Source organism: Copadichromis virginalis, linkage group LG7, assembly GCF_057382275.1.
Source record: "Copadichromis virginalis isolate Kocher_CV1m ecotype Utaka linkage group LG7, C_Virginalis_male_GT1.1, whole genome shotgun sequence".
NCBI lineage: Eukaryota > Metazoa > Chordata > Actinopteri > Cichliformes > Cichlidae > Copadichromis > Copadichromis virginalis.
In genome coordinates this window covers 63,685,450-63,708,675 of record NC_140624.1, presented here as the reverse complement: position 1 = coordinate 63,708,675, position 23,226 = coordinate 63,685,450, and the positions used below count along the sequence as shown (strand labels likewise).

General features: G+C 39.9%; 2 protein-coding genes and 1 long non-coding RNA gene across 4 annotated transcripts; 1 reads left to right on the top strand and 2 right to left on the bottom strand.

Annotated features, from left to right (window-relative positions):
- Positions 1–765: 765 nt before the first annotated feature.
- Positions 766–6,898, bottom strand: LOC146706529 (HMG domain-containing protein 3-like). Of its 2 annotated transcripts, XM_085464711.1 has the most exons (20): positions 6,245–6,898; positions 6,006–6,145; positions 5,666–5,870; positions 5,487–5,588; positions 5,211–5,401; positions 4,988–5,129; positions 4,253–4,903; positions 4,076–4,153; positions 3,704–3,867; positions 3,485–3,604; positions 3,362–3,409; positions 3,189–3,272; positions 3,015–3,080; positions 2,767–2,858; positions 1,882–1,942; positions 1,734–1,784; positions 1,599–1,643; positions 1,450–1,514; positions 1,265–1,373; positions 766–1,145 (listed from the first exon to the last, which is right to left on the bottom strand). In XM_085464711.1, exons 1-20 carry the CDS (start codon positions 6,834–6,836, stop codon positions 876–878), a joined length of 3,276 nt encoding a protein of 1,091 aa, XP_085320837.1. In that variant the 5' UTR covers positions 6,837–6,898; the 3' UTR covers positions 766–875. The 2 variants fall into 2 exon arrangements, with proteins under 2 accessions (XP_085320837.1, XP_085320838.1); XM_085464712.1 differs by lacking the exons at positions 766–1,145; positions 1,265–1,373; positions 1,450–1,514; ... (1 more) ...; positions 1,734–1,784; positions 2,767–2,858.
- Positions 6,899–7,095: 197 nt separating this feature from the next.
- LOC146706528 (uncharacterized) lies at positions 7,096–9,121 on the bottom strand. Its single transcript, XR_014921575.1, has 3 exons — positions 8,959–9,121; positions 7,874–8,042; positions 7,096–7,537 (listed from the first exon to the last, which is right to left on the bottom strand). It is a non-coding gene; the product is annotated as an uncharacterized LOC146706528 (long non-coding RNA).
- A 4,913-nt stretch (positions 9,122–14,034) lies between these two features.
- On the top strand, positions 14,035–17,239 carry LOC146706527 (uncharacterized). The gene is made up of 5 exons (XM_085461046.1): positions 14,035–14,389; positions 15,190–15,275; positions 16,283–16,439; positions 16,687–16,737; positions 16,931–17,239. The coding sequence occupies exons 1-5, from the start codon at positions 14,035–14,037 to the stop codon at positions 17,041–17,043; spliced, it is 762 nt and encodes a 253-aa protein (XP_085317172.1). The 3' UTR covers positions 17,044–17,239.
- Positions 17,240–23,226: the final 5,987 nt, after the last annotated feature.

Genomic DNA, 23,226 nt, shown 5'->3' with positions numbered 1-23,226 from the left:
CAGGATCACTCTCGTTATAGGTTTTAGTGGACTCCTAGTACTGCGAAGTGGTTTCATGGTACAAAGGGATTGCATTCCAAGATCTGTGATTCTGTAGAAATGAGCAGTGATGCCCTTCCTACCATCTTTCCAGAAAAATAAGTGATCTGGAAGCTGTTAGGCTGACTTACAGCAGCAGCACTTTCTGCACCTGCATAAACTCCAGGACACATTTACTAACGATGTTTGTTGCTGTATGTGCTGCAGCTTTGAATTTTTTAATAATATATATTTTGTTAATATTTTGGCTATGGTGTCTTGTTATGAAATGTAAAAGAGTAAAAGTGTTGTTAGCAGGTGCTTCAAAGCTAAGTTTGACTGGGAAACTCAAAGCTCAATAGTCTGTATCAACAGAAATTCACTGCAGCCTATGTAATATTTCATGCGTCATAATTTATTCTACTCTATCTTGCAAATAGATATTTGTGTGGCAATGTCATGCACAACACACACAACTATTAGATCCTTAAGATCAAACCCGTGTCATTCCACTGCAGTGCAGTAGTCAAAAAAAAGAATAAGTGAAGTGTCCACAAATGGCCAGGATAGAGCCCAGAGTGTTAATTTTTAAAATGTATGAAAATATTATTGTTTACAATTATTTACTGTTAATATCAACAATAAGCTTTTTATTTTGAAATTACAAGTTTAAAAAAAATGCTTTTACATTTAATGCTGTTACACTGTAATCCTTTATTATAAGTATGGACACAGAATCAAGTGAACAACATTTTGAAATAAGTTTAATAGGAATTTTGTACTACGCAAAAACAACAACAACAACAACATATTAAACAAACAAACAAACAAACACAGCCAGTGCCTTCATTTGTCCATCACATGTCAAACATAGCACTGACCCTTAGCCCCTGCTCATCAGCACATGCATTCAAAAAGAGCTCCATGTCCTCTGCAAACTGAAAAACAAAGAGGAACAAGTCCCTTGCTCCAGTGTCTTCTTCCTCTGACATGTCTCTTAAGACCCTCTGCTGGTCTCCTTGATTTAAGGACACATATTTGGGCATTGTTACGTGTCCACGGAAAAGTGCCTTATTTTGGACAACCCACTGCACAGCAGGACGCAGATCTGCAACAACTGCTGGCTCCTGTGTCAGGCAAATGGGGATAAAAACATAGTTATTTCTCTGCTGCAGAACAGTTTTTTAACAGTTATTCAAATGTCACTAAACATGTAATTACACTACTGTTTAAAGTGATTACTGACCTGACTGACTTCCTGTAACTTGCGCTTTTTCACTCTGAAAATGGGCACGTGTTGTCCTTCAAGCACAGCTTTGGCTTCCTCTCTCCAGTGTGCAAATAGCTTGCCAGAGCTTAACAGAAAATGTTGATATTGTTAAGGTGTGTAAACTTTGACACAACATAGAACAGAAGTCAAAGTATAAATACCTCCTGAGATCAAAGTTCTCCATCAACAGCAAGCACCACCATTTACGCAAGTAGGGCATGTCTGACTGTAAAATATTAATATGAAACATATTTAACAACTTTCAAAAGATTCAAGACTCCATTGCTGTGAAAGTAAATAGAATACTTACTATAGTATAGTCAAATGAAGCATCCAGTGCCACGTACAGAGCAGACTATTTGTAAGAAAAAATAAAAATGTCATTTTTCTTTAGAAGCTTAAATTAGCTTCTGTATGAATCTCAAGAAGAGAAGAGACAAATTACCATCAGCATGAAGATCCCACAGTCAACTCCATAGTCTTGGCTTGGAAAACCCTGTATTACATTGAAAATAAAGGCTCTTTAATAAAATCCCTTAAAAGAAGACTAGTGTAATTCATATTATTCACCATACACTTAAACTAGCACATACCTTCAAGTCACAGCTCTTTTTTTCTGACCACTGCCCGGGAATGATCTTCACTGCAAGATTCCTTTTTTTTTTAAAAAAAACAGTTACATTCACAAGTTAACAGATGATGATCATGATGGGTGTGAAATGTTTATTGCTAATAGCACCAACTGTAACTACAGGCCTTAGGAACACGACCTCAAAAAAACAGCATAACAAAATGAAAAAGTACAGTCACATGCTCACAGTTGGTCAAAATAAAGCATTTACAGCTTTAAGTTAATGTTGGCATATTTTATAAAATAATTTTTAATGGTGTTTTATGTTAAAATAGAACACTGGAAGACCCAATTTATGTCTGAAACTCATCTACAGACAGTATCACTGACTTGATCATAATTTGAAGATGAGAATAAAATGTTGAAGCATCATGCTGATATATCCATCCATCCATCCATCCATCCATTCGCTTCCGCTTATCCTTTTCAGGGTCACGGGGGGCGCTGGAGCCTATCCCAGCTGTCATAGGGCGACAGACTGGACAGGTCGCCAGTCTGTCGCAGGGCTAACACACAGGGACAGACAACCATTCACACTCACATTCACTCCCACATTCACACCTAGTGGCAATTTGGATTATCCAATTAACCTATCCCCACAAGCTGCATGTCTTTAGACGGTGGGAGGAAGCCGGAGTACCCGGAGGGAACTCACGCAAACATGGGGAGAACATGCAAACTCCACACAGAAACTTGCTGATATAGTTTATAGAAAAAGCATGTGAGTGTACTGTATGTGTGAACACTCAAGATCAGCAGAACATGATCTGGGATGCACTTAACCTGGAACACTGAACAGGTTCCTGAAAACTCCGGAACAAACCAAAAATGCTTATAAAAATGTGACCTCAAAAGTGAAACATATTGTTGGCCACCAAATCCTGCCTTGGTGTATAATGGGTCAAGAAAGAGGATTTCTCTTTTAGGTGGCTTCAGTACCTAAAAGACAGTTAGCCATGACTTCAAACCTGAAAACAATGTCATTGCAAGCGATCACAGTCAAAGACTTTTGAAACTGCGTCATAAAAGCTTGAATACATCTCAGACACATAGCAAAATTCTAACAGTTTGTACGTGTCAAAAAACAAGACTTACACACAACTGGAAATGACCAGGTGTCCAGAGAGGGAGAACTATGATGTCCATCCTCTGAGCATCAGTCTGAAACAGAATTGTATTTTTAAGTATCCTGTATATGAACTCGCACCAAAGTTATAAAAAAAATCATTTGGATTACTTGCTTGTTTCTTTAAAGGACGGTACACTTACAGGAAAGGACCGCAATGGATCACAGCCATAGGGTGCAAGCCAAGTCCGGGTGACATACAGATTTTCGATGTAAATGCTTATCCCCTAGAATGTAAAAAAAAAAACAAAAAAACATTTAAAACAACAGCTCTTTAAATTAAAGCTTGACAATCATCATATACAACATACAGTACCTTTGACTGAACAATTTTAGTGATAAGCTCAAAACAGCCATTTCCAATCTGAAACAGAAAAAAATCATGATAACAATGAATGTACACTTTATTTTTTCATATTCGTAGAAAAAAAATACTTACAGTCGATTCCATTTCTTTGTTTAAACCCAGTGTCCAAAAATCTGACCGCGTGAGGCATCCAGAAGACGTTTCAACAATCAGCTCATCTTTGGGTCTGCTGATGTCCAGAACATAGTTGAGCTAAAAAAAAAAAAACAGATAGGTGTCATAGACTGTGGATGACAAAATCAGATAAGCACTAAAAGTTGCACTTTGCGACATCTGAAAACTTTAACATACAAGCTGTTGTTGGCCAGGGTGCGGTACAAAACACCATGATGAACGGCTGGCCAAAATGTTCTCAGGCTTTGTCAGAGCTTCGCACGGTGGTCCACACGGGTCAGGAAAAGTTGCATCTGTTGACCTTCGATTGGCTTTCTTGTTGTCAACTCTTTTCTGAGGTTCTATAGGGATTTTAACAGGTTTCAGACAAAACACTACATAGAATGCATATTAAATGCAAGAAAAATAAGCACTATCTATAGAAGGAAATTCATTTTAAACAGCATGTAACAAATTCTTTTATGAGCCATCAACTACAACAAGATAATGAATGCAAGATTATTATTTCACGTACATATGTCAATCACTATTCAAAATAAGAAATTTTACCAGTGTCACCAGACGTTGAAGGTGCTGGGTTCAACACCGTTTCTGTGATTTCTCTGGGTTTATTGCACACCTGTGGGGCTAGGTACACAAAGAAAAGAATATACACACACAGATAGGAACAAATATAACATGTAAACAATGGTAGCGTTCTGGTCATGACACAATGCATGTACTTACCTACGACAGCTTGACCCAGTGCCGACAATGAGATATTGATCTTTCCAAGTCGACCATGTCTTAGCTGCCTCTCCAGAAGTTTCTTGTTGGTGACAGTGTTATAATGATGATTTATATTTCTCATCAGAAACACATGTGTGGATGGACTCATATTACTTAAAAAGTAATTGCTTTTCCTCATGTTTGCAAAGAACTGTTCAACAACTTGACTGTTCAGCCAGCCTTTCAGCTCCGGGACAAGTTGAATTCTGCGTAATATGTCCTTGGGATCTTTTGTATTTCCCTCATGAAATCTGTCATACAGGACATAATGGTCAGATGATCCAGTGACAGGATGAGGATTTTCATTTACACTATCCATCCTTTCATGTAGCCATGGAAGATTCACTTTCAGGCTTCCATCCTGTGCAGCCTTGACATTTTCCTCAGTGGGCTCAGCAAGTCGACCTTCATGTGGATGAAATGGCAGTTTATCAGGAACCCGCAAATTGGTGTGTGCTGCCAAACCCCTCGCAAAATCGTAAACACAGACGTTTGGCATGTGCTTCCAGGACAGGAGAAGGTCAGCAAAATCCCGGGGACTTTCAGCACGAAGATTAAATTTAACACTGTATACAATGCCATGTGGACATAGTATTACAGACCATCCTCCTGCAAGCAAAGATTTAAAAAGTTGTTTGTAATTGTAATTACATTTTTTAATGCTACTTCTAATAATCGCTAAGTGATGCTTACCAGAGGCACCCCATATGCTTTGAAAGACCTTATCATATGTCTGCCTGCTCTTCATCTTCTCCCTCAGTCTGGTGATGAGATCAAAGCGGGAGCCTTTGGAGTCGATGTTGCATGCTTTACACAATTTTCTTACCACTCCAACCTGACAGCAATTAGGGAAAACTGTAAATGGAACAACCCCAGAACTTTATGTCATATTCTGAAAACTTCAAAGCAATGTTACCTTTTGTTTGGCAAGTTCATCCAACAGACGGTCTTCTGTGACACTGCTAAGCTTTGCTTCATGTGAAGAGCTTGTTCCTACTTTTTTAAACTCTGTGTTAAGCACAATGTCACTTGTTCGAGTTTCACTCCCGATCCATGGTGCCCAGTGCGTGTAACTTGGTGGAACGGAAAATGGATTCTTCACACCGCCTACAGAAAATGGCATGTTTTTAATTACAATCTAAATTACTTTAAAACACTGAATGACTTTCAAAAAGTTTTTGCCATCACTCACTTGGAAAAAAACCACGGCTTATCATTTCCAGGTGAATAGAGTTCCAAAAACCTTCAATGTCATGTTCACCATTGAAGTCTTCCGGGGCTTTGAGGTCACTCACTATAATAAATTGACTCGTGAAAACATGCACATAATGTACACAATGAAATATATACACAAATGTACATTAAACTTACCTGCTAACTTGAACACCCCTTTTCTGTGTAAGTCCATAACTACCACAGGGGGGTGAAACCCACAGTTTATGCAGGAGTACATGTATTCTGCGTCAGTCAAAGCCTCAAAATGGCAATAAGCATGAAAAATGGTATCCCGAGAAGGAAACTTCACTCTTCTTAAGCCCTCCAATGAGTCAATGACCCTTGAAGCAGATACATGGTTCTGTAATATGACAAAAGGGTGAAGAAGACTATGATTACACAGATATTTAAATTTGGTCACCAAAATATCATAATGACACAAACACATTTTTAAAGCAATCTTCAGATGAGTATATTTTATTTTTGTGATCCTCACCTGCAGATTTTCTCTCAAAAAAAGGCAAAGTTCAAGAGACAAAACAACATGGTTGTCAAAGTTGTGAAGCCCATCTGTCCACTCCTGGTACCTGTAGACCATGTGGCACCGAGGACACGATCTATGGTGTGTTGAAACATCTGTTAAAGACAAATCACATTAATGTCAAAACATTAGTATAGGAACAATTATAACTAATTATTTCACACTGATGTTTAATCTTATTCATTAAAACTTACTCTCAATCACTCCCATCATGCTGACAATCCTCGCTTTATTGGTAACTAGAACAGCCTCATCAAGTTTTGGGTGCTCTGGGCACACCTGGCACAACGTTTCACATGGAAAGAGCTGTTTCTGATGATCCATTTTCTGTGAGATGACATTTTCTGGAAGAGATCCAGGTATTTTTTTCTCTTTAAAAATATAGCGTATACTCCTTTCGACGGCAGCATTGTCCTCAAAGGAAGAACTCTCCTGAGTCATCTGTGATGGGGTGCCTGATGATAGTGGTACAGTTGATTTGAAGATGTCTCTCTGTGTCTGGAAGAGATGCCATTTAGCTATGTTTTTATGAGGACATGATATTCGAGGCTTTGCACAAGCACAATGCCAGGTGTTCCTCAGAGCATTGTAAGTCACAAATATTCTGCCAAGACGGCAGAAACTGTGTATTTCCGGCTCAAATACAGACAAACAGATCTGTGTTGAGGATCCACCAAAATCCACCCTCACACAAAGTGGAGCATGTGCCATCTGGGCAGCTTTCTGTCTCTTTATGCATGTAGCAGCTTTGGCCTCTCCAAAAAATTTAAGGTCCACCATTTCCATCACGATGTGCTCTTGAAGAAAAACCTCCTTTACAGTTTCTCGGCAGTAATCTAGTGAGCGAAGGTGCTCACATAAACTGAAGCCTAGTCCGCTCCGCTGGGCCAGCAACTGGTATTGCTGACATTCCTCCAGCTCACATCTGATATTGTGAGACACCCCCCATGTTTTCCTCTGAACGTGAACTGGCACAGAAAACCCATGGCCAGTTCTCTGCACAGCAAATAACCCTGTAGTTTCATCTACACAAACACACTGCAGAGGACTGGCCAGGCAAACATCTATTGATTGGTTGGAGTGCTTCCTCATCATGTGAGCCTTGTAGTTTTTGGTACGAAGAGTAAGGCCACAGTGAGGGCATGTCAAATTCATGGACTTTCCATCAGCTGCAGTTTTATTGAACGCAGAGGGTAGAGCATATGAATGTTCTAACAAAGAGTCAGAAAATGGTTCCGATCCCAAAGACAAAACCTTGGGGGGGAGACGGGGCTCCTCGAAGAGTACTGCCGGAGGAATACGGGGCTCCTCGGAGAGTTCAGCGGGGAGCAGTCCTGATAGTGGTGGCTGACTTGGTATTGAAGAATGCTGACAAGACAATAAATGCCTTGCCATATCCCCACGCCGTATGATTGTAAGATTACAGACAGGGCAGTGAAAGTGTCCTGTTGTCCTACAAGGCAGCCTGCACCGGCATATCATTTTATCTGTAAGAGAAAAAAACAAACAAACAAACAGATGTAATTTAAATGTAGTTGTATAGAATGCAATCAATTTGTCTAACAATCAGATTGTACATGTTAACAAAAACATCCAAGCCAACCTCAATAATGAAAGTTAAATGGTATGGATCACAAATGTTATGTCAAGAAAAGTGGTGAAAAGTAAATAAAAATATATTTTATAAAAACACTATTTTTGTTGCAGATGAATGCACTGAACTGTACAATATCAACAGCAACTTTTAAGTCAACAAAGATACTGCAGAAGTGCTTAAAAAAGTGCATATTTATAACTATAAAGTATATTTAATACAAACATACCTTTGAAAGGCAAAGCATTTTTTATATGCACACTGAGATGCTCCTCAATCTTTGCCCTGACAGCAGGGCTGAAAGTGGGGCACAGAGGGCAGTGAAAAAGTCCTCTGCAACACGTGTTGCATTCCTGCAATTCCGGCTTCAAGCCCGAATTCCAGATTGATAAGTGCATCTAAAACAGAGAGAGAAACAGATAAACACCATATACACATTTAAGTTAAGGTTTTAGCAGAAATAACAATTTACAGTTGGCATGTAATAGATTTGGGAAGAAAATCCTTGAAAAAAACCCCACAAATATATTACAAGACACTTTAACTTGTGAGACATGTTTCTATTGACATGTAACAGTCAATTGAACAGGGGCTAACTAAAATCTGGCCAATAAAAAAGCTGTACAGAAAAGAATGACAAATAGAAGTATTGATAAATATATAAATCTGTTTGTAACGAAATTTACAGTGTTGACGCTAACCAAAGGTGTCACAAGTACACACGTTCCTTACTACAGTTTAGATACCTCTGTTTAAAAAGCACTGACTCAACTTTTTAGTTAAGTCGAAGTAAGAAGTACAGGGTCTAAAATATAATTTATGTACAAAATTTTGAAGTAATCTTGCGTCCAAAGCACGCGTGCAGGGGGCTGATTTACAAATGTACGCATTACAAAGTACAGATACGCGTGCTAAAATGTGAGAAGTAGAAGTATAAAGAAGTATACAGTAGGCACAAAAAAGTACAGCAGTAAAGTAAAGATACCAGAAAATTCTACTTAAGTACAGTATTGAAGTATTCATTATTTCGCATCTCTGACGCCAACAATAAATCATACTCTAATGCAAAATGTGGTTTTTGCTTCTTCTCGCCCACAGAAGAAGTTAATCCAGCTCTCTTACTGAAACCAGGCCCAGGAAAAAGCATATCTGTGCGTTTCTCTGCCATGGAGCACGATGAAAAAACATTAAAATAAGGAGGAATGTTGTTGTAACGCAAAAAAAGTGGCAACATGATCATTGTAAGAAAACTAGACGATTCCTAGAATTATGAAATCACTAACGGCAAACTTATTTAAGAAAGACTTAACCAACCTTTGCGATCAACTTGCAAAACTTCCACGGTTTCCATGCGTGTTTACGGCTACTGTGGAGGTCACGTGTTTCCGGCTACTGTGTAGGTCACGTGTTTCCGGTTAGTGTGGAGGTCACGTGTATCCGGTTACTGTGGAGCTCCACAGTGGCTGCAGCCAGACCCTTCTCCTTTTTTCCCGCTTCACTCAGCATGCGAGCCTTGCTTTGCGCTGGGCAGAGGGGGGAGGGGCGGTAGTTAAAATCAGTAGCACAGGAACAGAGCGGGAGGGAGAGAGAGAGAAAGAGCCAGGGACACCAACGTCACATTAGAAAGGTATCCGGTTGTTCAGTCTGATGTCACTAGCCGTGTCTGGACCTAAACTCCGCTGCAGGTCCATATATCAAACGATCACTATGGCATTACTGAGAGTTGAAAAACTGTCTAAAGTCTTTCATCTTTAATAAAATGATCAGCGTTCTGCTCTACCAGGTGTAACAATTGAGTTTAACATCCAGGCATCCATGAAAACGGAATTTATGACATTTAACGGAGTTAGAAGTTAGCAGGGAGTTAGCTCGCTAGCTTCTATCTAAATACAATATTGCATGTCCTAACTGCGGGGTTTTGGAAACAAATTAAAACATACAGCTCTGTTATCACTTCCAACATAAATGAAGACAGTAAACTAAACAGCAGTGACGTTTGTGGAGTTAGCTCGCTAGCTTCTATCTAAATACAATATTGCATGTCCTAACTGCGGGGTTTTGGAAACAAATTAAAACATACAGCTCTGTTATCACTTCCAACATAAATGAAGACAGTAAACTAAACAGCAGTGACGTTTGTAGAGTTACTGAAGTTGGGCTAGCTGGTATATAATGATGTGCTACGTGACCACTAGCGACACAGCTATGTTAGCATAATATAAACAAGCTAAAGAAGTCCAGACACTTTTCTTTGCAAGCTCCTTTGACTACGATGACCTGGATGACTGAGAACCTTCACAGACATAAACAAGCTAACTTTTTTTCCTCTCGATAAAAGTTAACATGAGTGTTCTCGGTGGTCAGGAACAAATGTAATCGCATGGCAGGATGCTGTAAAAGGACCAAACTTCAGCCAGGAGAACAACTGAGATAATCCATCCACAATATGAGCTTAGTCATTCATATACTGCTGCATGGGCTGGGCTGTAGTTACATCCTAAGGTTTTAAAAACTGAGCTTAAATAAATGATTAGCAGTAATAAAAGCCGAGGGAGGTCAACAGTGATCACTGACTGTTTTAGGAGCTTTTTGAGATTAAATAGAAGAAAATACATAACATTAAACATGTTAACAACAAAAAAGCCATATTAAACGCAGACTACTTTAGGCCCAGAAGTAGGATTCGTCACGTCATCACTTAACAATCGGATAGTAATCATCCACAACTATTTTCAGTTGCAGATGATAAAGGATTCAGAAAGTTTATTCATGCAGGTCTATATGACAGAGAATGTGCATGTTCTTTTTGTTTTCACATTATAATTTATATTTATTTATATATATATATATTTATATTTGTGGTTTGCAGTGTTTTGTGTTGTTTCACTTTAAATTTGTAAAAGGAAAAAGCTGAAAATTTAAATAGTTAAAAGTTGAAATGTGAATAGTTGATTTATGTATTTTATGATTTATTTATTACGTTTCATGTGGAGTGAATAAATAAAAGTATATTTACGGTGGCTAGTGATGGGATTTCCGGCCCACAGGTTGTCATCAACTTTCAGCCCCGATAAGGCGGCCCATCACGATCATCAGTCCGGATTTACAGAAGAAGCTGACATCCAGCACAAGTTATCGAGAACAATGGCCAACAACATAATGCACATATATTTGATTTTTAATTGCCATTAAAAGTCTTTGAAAGTTATGACACGCTAATGTGGGTTCTTCTGTAGATCATGTTAATCATGTTAATAAACACAGAATCAGTGAAGTTTGTATGAAACACAACATTTGTGCTACTGCCAAAACCTTCTGTCCATGACTGTGTATCATGATACTTTTCTAGCTTTTTAAGTGAAGGGCTGCTGCCAACATATTGCTTGAAGGTTCTGTGCAGTTTATATAGAGCAGGACAGACATTTGTGTTTTCAAATGAAAGGAAAAAAAATCAAACAGGTGAGGCGTTGCAATAAAATAAATGTTAAATAAATGATTTTTTTAGTGCTGCTACCTGCCTCTTCATAGACACTTATCCTAAATACCAAGATGTCTTTTTGTGAAAAGAACTCAAAAATAAAAATAAAACGTATTATGATGAGGTAAACAAAAGTATATAGTTCATTATATGTACACTTGTTTACTGCCTTATCATATGGTAGAGTTTACAGGCTGAAATGTTAGACTTTTAAAGCAAGTAGTCACATGTATTCAAGCATATTGGTTTCAGAATCTGTGCAATTCTTTTGAACCTATTTTAATGGAAACATGTCAAATAACAGCAAAAATCTGACTTGTGTGTAAAAATAATAATATGTTGGCTTTAGATCATATATTTGTAATCTCCCTGTGAGTTTAAGGCAAGCATGGCCAATCATTATGAACTGCTTTGGCTTTAAAGCATCAGTGTACACAATTCAGTAATTCCTTAAAATATCCAGAAAACAAATCTAAACAAAAAAATCTGAAAGAGACTTTTGTTTATTTATTCATTTATTTATTTTGCTTTCTGATGTAGATGTCTTCGTTTTTATTTCAAAAAAATAATTCTCTAGGGGTGGTCCTCGGCCCAGCTGTGGTTAAAGGCTCTTGCCGTTTTCGCAGTTGGTTCTGGCCCTCTTATTTGATGTCGCAAAGATGTTTTCATCTGGCTTCCTCTTAATTGGCAAGATGGAATTTTGTGTCCTGTAGCTAGTGGTTGCGCAGGATGGAGCCATAGAATCGTGGCATTTCTGCTGGTCATGATCTGACCTTTCATGTTGGTACAGTGTTTCTCTGCGCACATCTTTCCAATTAGTCTTTTTTCTTTTAAGATCTGGGTCACTCGTATCCTTTTCATTTTCCTGCAGATGCTTTCTTTTACACTGTGCTTTCTTTGGAATTGTCTCAGAATTTTCACTCTGACTGGAACAGTTTCCTGCTGTTTTATGTATTAGCACCTGACTAAATTGTGGCTGTTCCTCTGAGTTGAATGGGGAGAACCGTTTTGGCTGTGGGGGATCACTAGTGTTTTTCTCTCTGCTGCAGAGGGAGGGAAGTTCCTTTGAGCAGATTGTCTGGTGTCAGAGGTGGGCTTGTGTGCAGACTCTGTCCTGCTGGTATGGAGACTCTGTCCTGGCGTCTCTTTCTTCTTTGTCCTTAAGTAGTTGATGTGCTCATAGCAGGACTCAACATAGGAGCTACTCTGGCGTATCCATGCAAGGTGGCTCAGTTTTGAAAAGGCATGCTCAAGGACCTGATTGGGTGTCATTCTATTTTGGGGATTGAGGTGAAGCAAGTGCTTTACCATTTCTACAAACATCAGGATATCACACCTTTTTGCAGTTGCATCTGCATAATCCTCATCTTCAATGATCTCGGTATATAAGAGTTCATCCAGAGACTTCAATTTTTTAACTCTTTTGTCAACAAACTCAATCCCAAACTCCTGGAAATATTGTTCAGTTGTCTTGAGTTTCCAGTGGTAGATGTTGTCGGAATTGAACTCCCTGCAGAAATACTTTGCAGTCTTTTGCCCATAGTTTAACATTTCCTCTGGGAGTTCTCCTTGAGTCTCCGTTATGTATTTTAGTATGGCATATTCACTGTATCCCGGGTACAGCAAGTAACCAGTGTATAGAGACACTGCCATGCAGCGCTTCAATGAGTCATCTGTTTGCACATGCAGGAACATAAGAATGATGATGCAGCCTTGACATGAGGTTTGACAGGTTGCCTGAAACAGTGAACACCTCAGACACGCAGCCTGCCGTGGACAGCAGAGAGATGATCACAAGAACGGGATCACAATCAGCGACATGCTTTTTGTTTTTAACCCGACCTGTTGACATTGAGGCATCTTGAATGATGAACACTTTATGAGGAAGTGATGTGGTGCATGAGCACAGCTGAGCCTGGTACGATGAACCTGGAGGTAATGTAGGGAGAACAGGGTGGAGAAAAGAGGCGTCCTAGAGACGCCACAGAATCCTTCTATACTTTAAAAGTAAAGCATGAATACACAGCTCTAATTACAAACCTCTTGCCTCCCCTTCTTTTCTATTGCTAACTTTCTTTCTCTTATGTCACCAGGAGATATATAAGCGCTGCATTAAGCTGTCACATAGTCCAGTCAACAAATACTCTTCCACCTCAGCGAAACCATCCACATCAGGTCGAGATAGACTCACAGCTAGGCCAGTTACTCACACAAATTGGCATCATTGACCCACAAATTTGATGCTTCAGTGCATTTTGGACATCTCTGCAAAGCAATCGAGGTACACACAACATGATGGGAAGGTGTCCGGTCCTCATCAGGACTTAAAATTAGGTAAATAAAACTTCAGATCAAGAATGACACATGACATATTACACCATGTCATTATTTACTTAGTGCTTCTATAGAGTATCAGAGGGTAAGTAACAGCCAGGTGCTGCTAATCAAATCAAACTGATTATCAGTAAGAGTGAGCTCTATAAAAGCAAAGTCTTTGCTTGTCTGGAGCATTCAGGTGTGCGCCGGAGATATCAGACACAACTATCGCTGCCTCTCTACCTCGAAAGTGTTATAAAGTAATTTCCAAACAATTTGACATCCAGATCTACAGCGACAACATTTAAGACCGCTGCCTGTCTTCCCAGAGGTGGATGTCCTGAGAAATTCCCAAGATCAGGCGATACGATGCTCAAAGAAACGACGAAAAACCATATACACTACAGGCCTCGGTTAGTGTTTTAAAAGTTAAACTTCATGGGGGCGCTCGTGTACACTGATGGAGTAGGACGCACTCTTCTCAGCTCCGCACTTTTCTTCTTATTTTCCAACAATTTAACGCGACACCCTGCATCTTTACTTAACTGGTCAACAGCACTACTGCCTTGCATCGACTACGATAAATACTGGACGACATGCCGCCTAAAAAAGACGCAACACACTGCCAGAAAGCAGTAGCTGAAAATTCTGCGAGCACCGACGCCATATTAGCAGCTATCGCTAGCCTAAAAACTTCTATGGAGACCCGCCTTGACACAATTGAGTCTATTCTGTCTAAGCTCCAGGCAGATATCCGGTCATCCGAACAACGTCTAGATGTTATCGATGAGTCGCTTACTACATTGGACTGCCGTGTTTGTATGCTGGAAGCTACATGCAAGAAACTAATGGCGGCCACCGATAACCTGCGTGGCAAGCTAGGCCAGATGGAGGCGCGCTCGCGTCGGGCCAACATTAGGATTGTTGGAGTGAAGGAAGGTGCTGAGGGCGGTAAGGGCGGACTTTGTTTCATCCCTGCTGCTGGATGTGTTGGGGAAAGACAACTTTATTAAGCCGATAAAAGTGGAGAGGGCACACCGCACCCTTAGACCAAAACCAACGGCTGGCCAGCGACCGAGGGCTATCATAGCCAAGTTGCATCATGACAAAGACGTGTGGCATGTCCTGCGTCTGGCACGCCAACGTGCACCGTTGAGCTGCGATGGAGAGAATCTGTCCATCTTCCCCGACTAGGTCCTTGCGCAGCGGATGGCCTTCAATACGGTCAGGAAAAAGCTTAGCGCCTCCGGAGTGACGTGCAGTCTGCACTACCCGGTCCAGCTTCGGGTAGTTCACAACAGCATCACTAACACGTTCAAGTCTCCTACTGAAGCTGAACGTTTTGCGGACTCACTGTAATTGTGACCTGGTAATATATTTGTTCATGTTGTTGATGCGGCTGTATTTTTGAACATTCTCACTCTTCTCGCTGAGCTTCTCTAAGTTACAGTAGCTTGTGTTAGCATATGTATGTCACACAGTGGAACTTTGTATTTATCTTGCATGTTGGTCTTCCAGGGATGAAAAGTGTGTCCATCACAACATAATCGGACATTTGATATTTGATTGAATTTTATTGTTTTGCCTTTGGGGTGGCACCTGGGGTGGCCAGTCTGGTTGGGGGGTGGCCTGTGCCCCCCCAGGCCACCCTGCTGGACACGCCACTGCCGATTATGTTTTCACGGTGAAGCTCAGATATCCGAGTGTAAGTGAATGCAGCATCGGCTTCTGCGCTTTGTGCATCACGTTAGCAAAGGTAGGAGAGCCAAGCACGAAAGATGGCACCGCAGGAAACAATTTTTCGGTGAAAGAAAATGAGGCCAGAATAAATGTCCCGGTAAGTAATATTAAGTTTGTTGAGTTTAGTAAACTTCGGCGAAATTAGAATACCAAGGAAAAAATAACACTTGAAGAATTATTGCAGCCGTCGAATATTTCAGACAGTATGCTACTGAGGGGAGCTAACATAAGAGTTATGAGTTATAAGATGTAATCTAAGTCGTAACATTGCTGTATGGAGCTGCAGATTTGGTTGCAGGTTAACATAGCTGGACTGGCCATCGGGCATACCGGGCATATGCCCGGTGACTTATTTTTTATTTTTTTTTGTAACTGCATGAACAATGAGAGGTGGTGGATTGGCCAGATGCAGGTCGATGTGTAAAAATAACTCAGTTGTTTGGTGGTGGCTATGGCGGGGCTTCCACAGAGGCCAGCAGGTGGATGAGGGAAGGGGAGGCAGGTTTCATTCAAATGTTAGTCTTTTCAGTTGTTTCCCCACTTTTTTCAAAATCAAACACCAGTTTGTGAGAAGATTATCTTCTTTTTTTAACAGGCAGATAAAGTTTTACATTGGAATTGGCTGATTTGTCAATTATTTGTTACAAATGTTCGTATTTTAATATTAAAAAATGTTTTTGCCCAAAACATATGTGCACTATATGTCAGTAAAAATACTATGCAAATATTGCTGTCCTTGAATCCTGAGTAAACACTGACAAAGCACTGATTGTATCTCTTGTACTTTATCAACGCAGTATCTAAAAACTTTGCACCATAGTGGTTAAAATCTCATTCTAATAAGAGTTAAAAGCACATTCAGTTATTAGGTTTACAGGGTTATTTAATTATGGTTAACGGTTGGTAGAATTTTTTTTAAACATTATCTGCCAATTACATCTGCCACCCTTCTCCAAATCTGTGCCCCTACCTGGCCCCCCCAACAAAAATTTTCTAGACACGCCACTGTATATACTTAGTCTGCTACAAACCAGGAGGCGTAAAGCAGGATAAAGTTAAAAGTTTGACCCATTGTGTAAACTAACTTGAATGATCAACAACCAGGAGGAGGCAACGATTATGGAGGCACGGGAGGGGAGGACCACGCAGGTGGAGGAAGTGAGGAATGTGATGGAGAAGATTGAGCTCAACAAGGGACAGGATGACCCACTGAGCACTTCAGAGGGGCAAGTGGAGCACGCAGGCAACAAGACCAGCAAAGGTAATTTGTATGTTTGTATGTATTGTATGCTTTATATTTGGAGTCCAGGCTGAATTTTAGAGGAGTACCTGATGGCTGAAACAACAGTAATTTATGTTCCCTGACCAAGGATCAAGGAACATGTATTTTACACCACTTGATACATGTACAGTCAAATCTATTGAATGTTGATATTATTACATTTAATGTAACCATTTAAAATGATTTTGTTTTTGTTTTTCTCCCAAAATCACGTACGTCAACACAGGATCCAGCAGGGGGAGAGTTTTTGGTGAAAGCCACAAAAAGACAAAGATGGGTATGTCATTGTTTGTGGAAGTATTTAGACTAGTTTGATACACTGTAGTAGAGTGTGTATGGTAGATTTGATTCAAGGAACATTATCATATGAAGATGAAAACCAAAGTTGTGCGATCTCTGAAAGTGTTTTGTTTATTTGCTTTTTGTTTGTTTATTGTTTATGAAACTGGTGACTTGGCTGTGATCTTCAGTCCCAGAGGCATCGAGATCCAGACCTAAGAAGAAAAGGCCACTACTAGTAAGTATGCTTTTGCTAATGCTTTTAATCACCACAGCTCATTCCATTCAGTACAAATACCTGTAGATATGTGATGATTCCAAGTTTACATTATGGCAGGAAACTGCATACATGTGTCACCTTATACACATACCACATACTATAGAATTCAGTCCCCTTTGCTTTTTGCAGTCTTATTGCAATATATAAGTACTTTTAACAGATGATGCAAGTACAGTTAAATGCATTCACTCCAGTAAAAATGCTTCTAACACAATGCTGTTGCAAGCAGCAGATTTTCTTTTTCTGTTGTCGATGTAGATTAGATAGAACTTTATTAATCCCTCGGGTGGTTCCTCCGGGAAATTCAGTTCCCAGTATCAGGACACTGACAGAAGTTGCATATTACAGAGTTAGAATATCAGGACGGGACCAGGTTGGTGGGGGTCAAACAGCAGATCCAGTCGTGCAGTGATAATTCATATTTAATGCAGCAGATTTTGTAAACGATTGTATTCTAATCACATTGGCTAATTCTATATGCATATATAGATAAAAGGTATTTTTATTATGTCAAGAGTCCTCCAACAGCATCCAGGAAGTACTATCCTATTCCCATGCCTCTGTCCAAACCAGGCGAGTGTTTCCATGTCACTTCAATGTGTTCTTTGCCATCAATAATTTTATGTTGATTTTTTGTTACATAAGCATGCCTCATGTGACCTTCCACTTTTTTTCCCTTGTCATTTCTCACCTCCTTTGGATATGTATGTATGTATCTCTTATTTATATAATCCTCTTACCCAACTCTGTCCTCCTTCCTCTTCTTTTCTCCTTCCATCTCTCTCACCGTTCATCAATATCGCACATCCAGACTATACCCGTAAGATAGAGTTGATCCGCTAGCTTGTGAGCGGCTATGTGAACGGCAAAGTGCTGGACACGCTGTCCGAGCACGCCAACTCCCTGGCGTCCTCTGCTGTGGCCAGTCTGGAGGACGAGGCTGACCAGCTCTCTCACTTCCCCTTCCTCCCAGTGGCCAGTGACCCTGTGCTAACTGTCCCCAAGCATCATGGTTGGTACAGTGGACTCTGTTGTAGCTAATGAGCCAGACATTTGATGCTGGTGCTGTAGTGATTAGAGTCGTGCTGTGCTCTTATAGTGCTCTGTGTCTGCAGGCGGTAGCACGGTAAAGCTCTGCTGTGGTTATGAGTGCTGCACCTTGCTGACATATCATTCACAGCAAAAGAAGACGTGAATAGAGCAGTTTTCAAGTGTAATAATATTCCTCTCGATCATATTGAGTATAGACGAATGCAACTGTGAGCTTTAGCGATTAGCCCATTTCAACAGGACCGTGATCCCGATGTGTGAGACAGCAGGGTGCTGCCACTGGTGTTGTAATGTGTGATTTAGTTCCTCCTAACATTTCAGTTTGTTTCCAGTATCTATCCTCTGTGATTACTGGCTCTTTAGACAGATTTAATAGAAGTGTGTGAGCTATTGGCTCAGTATAAAGGGTCAGTAGTGTTTTCACATCACCTATCCATCCTCCATTTAGTCACCCAAAGCATGTAGAAAATACTCCTCACCTTTATTCATCTTCTCTTAAATTCAGACAAATTCCAGCTTGATAACATTGAGCTTGTGTGTGTGTGTGTGTGTGTGTGTGTGTGTGTGTGTGTGTGTGTGTGTGTGTGTGTGTGTGTGTGTGTGTGTGTGTGCGCGCCAGTTGCAGCCACCAAGTTGAACACCATCACCAAATGTGTGTGATGAGTGTTATATTCACGCACAAGCTTTAAAGGAACCATAAAAATTATCTCCAGGAAGAATATTATAAGTTGGGATGTGGGTTTTTGGCTAAGTCCACACACAAATCTTTTTTAAACACACACAAATCTTTTTTACACATACAAATCTTTTTTACGCACGCACAAATTTTTTTTACACATACAAATCTTTTTTACAAGTACAAAACCGATTTACAAGTACAAAATATTTATGACCACATTTTGAGCCCATAGAGGTGTCTATGACGTGTTCAGCAGTCTGATGGCCTGCTGAACACGTCATAGACTTTCTGAAAAGCCTTTGAAAATACCGAAAATACCAAGTGTTAAAACTTATTAATCATTGTGATTCTTGACAGTTTTCTCTTGTAAGTAGACTTGTGGCTTAAGTCTCTTTTCATGCGACTCAAACGTTTAAGTTTTGCCTCCCCGCCTCCCTCCAGCAACCCCGCCTCCAGCTCAGCTTTCCTCCTCTCTATTCCCTCCCCTCAGCTTTTTGTGTTTTTGTTTCGATGACAATGTTTGGGTCTAATTTTGTTCCGCTTGGTTGTCATTCCCAAACTCCCCTAACTAAGTAGCATGTTGTAGTAGTCTACTTGTGTGTGCACGACTCTTTAGAAACTTTCCGTTTGCCAATCATCTGTACAAAAAAATGTCTCTATCAGTGTTATTTGTCTCCGGAAATGAGTTTCATTCTATTTTGGGTTTTTTTTTGTTGTTGTTGGTTTTTTATTAAATTAAGATGCTTGCATGATACCTGCAGCAGTCCTTAGGAGAAGACCAGGTTTGCTCAGTTTAAAACAAAAACAAAAATGAATCAAATCAGCCAGCTTACATTTGAAACCATGAAGGAAAAATCTACAGTTATCTCCAAGTGACGTGTTAGTTTACGCTCTGCTGCCTAAACCATAGCTGCTAATAGATTTATAGGGTATTTTTCTTCTGGCAGTGAATTTACATCAGGCTGAACCGTCTCTGAAACAAAAACTCAAAGTGGGAATGAACTTTGACAGGAGGGCCATGCCCGATTTCCTCTGTCATCCACGTCATACTTAGATCCTCCTCAATCTGTGTACATATGCCGCCTCTAAACCGCCGATAGTGCCAGTGTCAGTTAGTGAGTCAGTAAAATACTCATGCATTTGTGTTAACATAAAAACTGCAGACTAACTAGAGACAAACAAGCGAGGATCGCTTCATATCTCAGCAGTTTGAAAAACAAACAATGACCGATTGTTCCTGCAGGATTAGATTCGGGCCCCTTTTTGCTTTTTCATCCCAAGGAATAAAAACAGGGTTACAAGGAGATGAGGAGGACTAGGAGGATGAAAACGAACTAAAGAGAGAACTTGATTTGTACATGCGGTCTGTTCTGGGATCAGTGTGGTAGTTAACCCTCATTTAACACATTCCTCTCTGCTCCTCTAGCTCGCTCTATCTCACTGAGAATCAGAAAGCCTTGACATTTACTGCTATTAACTTTACACTCTTGTTGTTAAGACTCAAAGAAAAGGTTAGAAGGACGTAAGGAAAAAGGAATGAAGGTGCAATGTTTCTTTAGTTTTGCTTTGACAGCAGTGGTTAGCCAGCAAATCTGCTTTTAAATGGCCCACAGGACAGATTACGATGTAGTCCCATGACTCCCTTCGCTGTCACACCAGTGTTGACTGAAATCTCTGAAGTGAAGTACTCGTGTTCAGCAGCATCACAGGGAACCATGTGTTCATTTTTTTATTCTTATTCTTGAATCAAAACTTCATCTAACTCTCATTGTGTTCATATTTTTTATTTTAACATTGTTATTTTTTTCTTATGCTTTTAATCATTCCACCATGAAGGTTTCTATGAAATGTAACAGAGGGCATTTATTTCTTAAGTTTTTTAACCTTATTTTGCACATTAACACATATCTATAGCAAGGACAGAGACATAGCCACATATGTTGAGTCCAGGATTGTATCTGAGCATCAGGAACAAATGATAAGAGCACATGTCAGAGGACACTGGATGGCTGTTTGTCAAAGGGTATAATAGAAGGAAAGAAGTTAAAGGGACTACATATTCAAAGGTCTTATTTCTGATACTACCCCATGAAAATATTTGCTCTGTGTGCCGTGCTGCAGCTGCTACATTCCGCTCTTTGGCACGTATGCCTCTCGAGATGTGTTAATGCAGACAGGCATTGAAAAACTCTGGTCAACCAACCAGAAGTATGCCTGCTGTGTGGTATGAAATGCGTGGAAGGAGAGCTACCAACTGTCTGTTACATTTAGATAAAAAATAAAGCTCTTACGTGACCTCGGGTCAGCAGCCTGGCGGTCGGAGAAACAGAAACGTGCTGGATTGTGGATCTCTGAGCTGCACATCAAAGATGCACCTATGCACAGATCAAATCTCAAAAGTACCTCATATACATGTTGATGCGAAGCGCTGCAAAAGCAAACGTTTCCACTTCATGTGCAGAGGTGTTTTTATTTTGGAATGTGTATTTATTGTTTGCAATGTATATATATTAGTTTGCAGCTCTTTGCACATATTTGTAGTATTTACAGTTTATAGTAGGGATTTTAGCCAACAGCTAATGTTTTTTTTTGTTTACTGGGAAATGAAATGCTGCCAATTCCCAAAGCTGTGTTTCAGCTGCACTTCCTGTTGTAGACTTGTGATGCACACAGGCTCTGTTCCAGCACTCAGCATGTTCTTCCTTATTTTCTCCACCAGGGGGAGTTCCTAAACTATGACATCCTGATAGGAGTGAACCAGGGAGAGGGGCTGAAGTTTGTGGACGACAGTGAGGACAACGACGGCATCTCAGCTGCGGAGTTCGACTACACCATCTCCAACTTTGTTGACAACCTCTACGGATACCCAGAGGGTGAGGAACGCCACCTCTGTACACTGCCACTTTTTCAGTTATTCCATTTTACAGCCTCCTCTCACTTAACTGTGTTTTGCAGCATCATCAGGTTTTGTCTTATTAGGAGCCGCGTTTGTTAATTTGTTAGTTTTTTTTCTGTTTGCTGTATTCATTAAAATAAAGGGATAATCGTCAAAATGACAAATGTGGACAATTATCAAAGCTTACGTTACAATTCTGACAGCTTGAGTTCACATGAATTTTCAAAAGAATATAAAAACCTGTGAAAGTGCTGTAAGCGTTTAAAACATGCGAGTAAAGAATGGAATCAGTAAAATGTGAGCCCAGTGAAGTTACTGTGACTCAAACATAGAAAAATGAGATTTTTTTTATTTCCCACACCTAATTAATTAGAGATTATTTTATTTAAAAGTATTTTATAGCATATAACACCTTTGAAAATATGCTTCGGTTCACATTTAACTCCAGAAAATCATCAATCAAAATATGGATATTACCTGACCACAGATTCGTGGTGACGTCACTGCTCTTTTAACTGTTTGGTGTCTTTGCTGTGTTTGGTGGTTGTAGAAATGGTTTATTTGAGCTTTGAGCTGAGATTCAGAGGTTTCTGTGGACACTGCTCATGTTGGCACTTATATTTCTGACCTTTTCTTATAACCGATTAAACATGATCTCCTCGATTTGCTCCCATTTTTGGTGGTGTGGGTGCAAATGATCAGTCATGACATAATCTCATAATAAATAAGATACTGCAAATAATTATTTCTGCATTTGTGTGATTGGAGTGAATTGAAAATGTGTATGCAATGACACTGTTTTAAAGATTTAGCCTAAATAATTTTGGAGTGAATGAGCCTAAACATGATGACCTAACTAGTGATACCCTGGCACCTGTCTCACACACACACACACACACACACACACACACACACACACACACACACACACACACACACACACTCACTCTCACTCAAGCATGTTATGCCAGTTTCAGCTGAAACAATGTTTCAAACCATATTCCGGGGTTTTTAGTTCACCATTTAAGAGGTTTCAAGAAGAAAATAAAAGACAGATCTGAATGTTTGAAAATTATTTGGAAAAATTCTGTAAAGATGAGATGAAAAATACTCAAAGGATAAATTCAATTGGTTTATTTTTTAGATAAGTTGAAAAAAAAAGTTAAACAAGCAAGTAAATAAAGAAACAAGGTAAAACGAAGTAATAATGAAAAAAGTTAAACAAGTAAATGAAGAAAAAAGGCAGAGGAGAGAAAATCCCAACAATCCCCTCTGAGCAAGCACTAGGCGACAGTGGGGAGGAAAAACTGCCTTTAAACGGGCAGAAACCTCCGGCAGAACCAGCTCAGGAGGGGACAGTCAACTGCCGGGACTGGTTGGGGGGGGGGTTAACAGAGGTGGAGCAAGACGAGGCTACATCAGGTGAGGAAGCAGTAGCGTCTCTCCTCCGGAACAAGTGGAACCATTTTTTCTTTTTTTTCATTCACTTTTCCACGAGCGCTTTTTTTCTCCAGGATGAGATTTCTCAACTCATCGATTGTTTCTGTGTTTTGCTTTTCAAGTTTCTCACATCTTTGTTCCA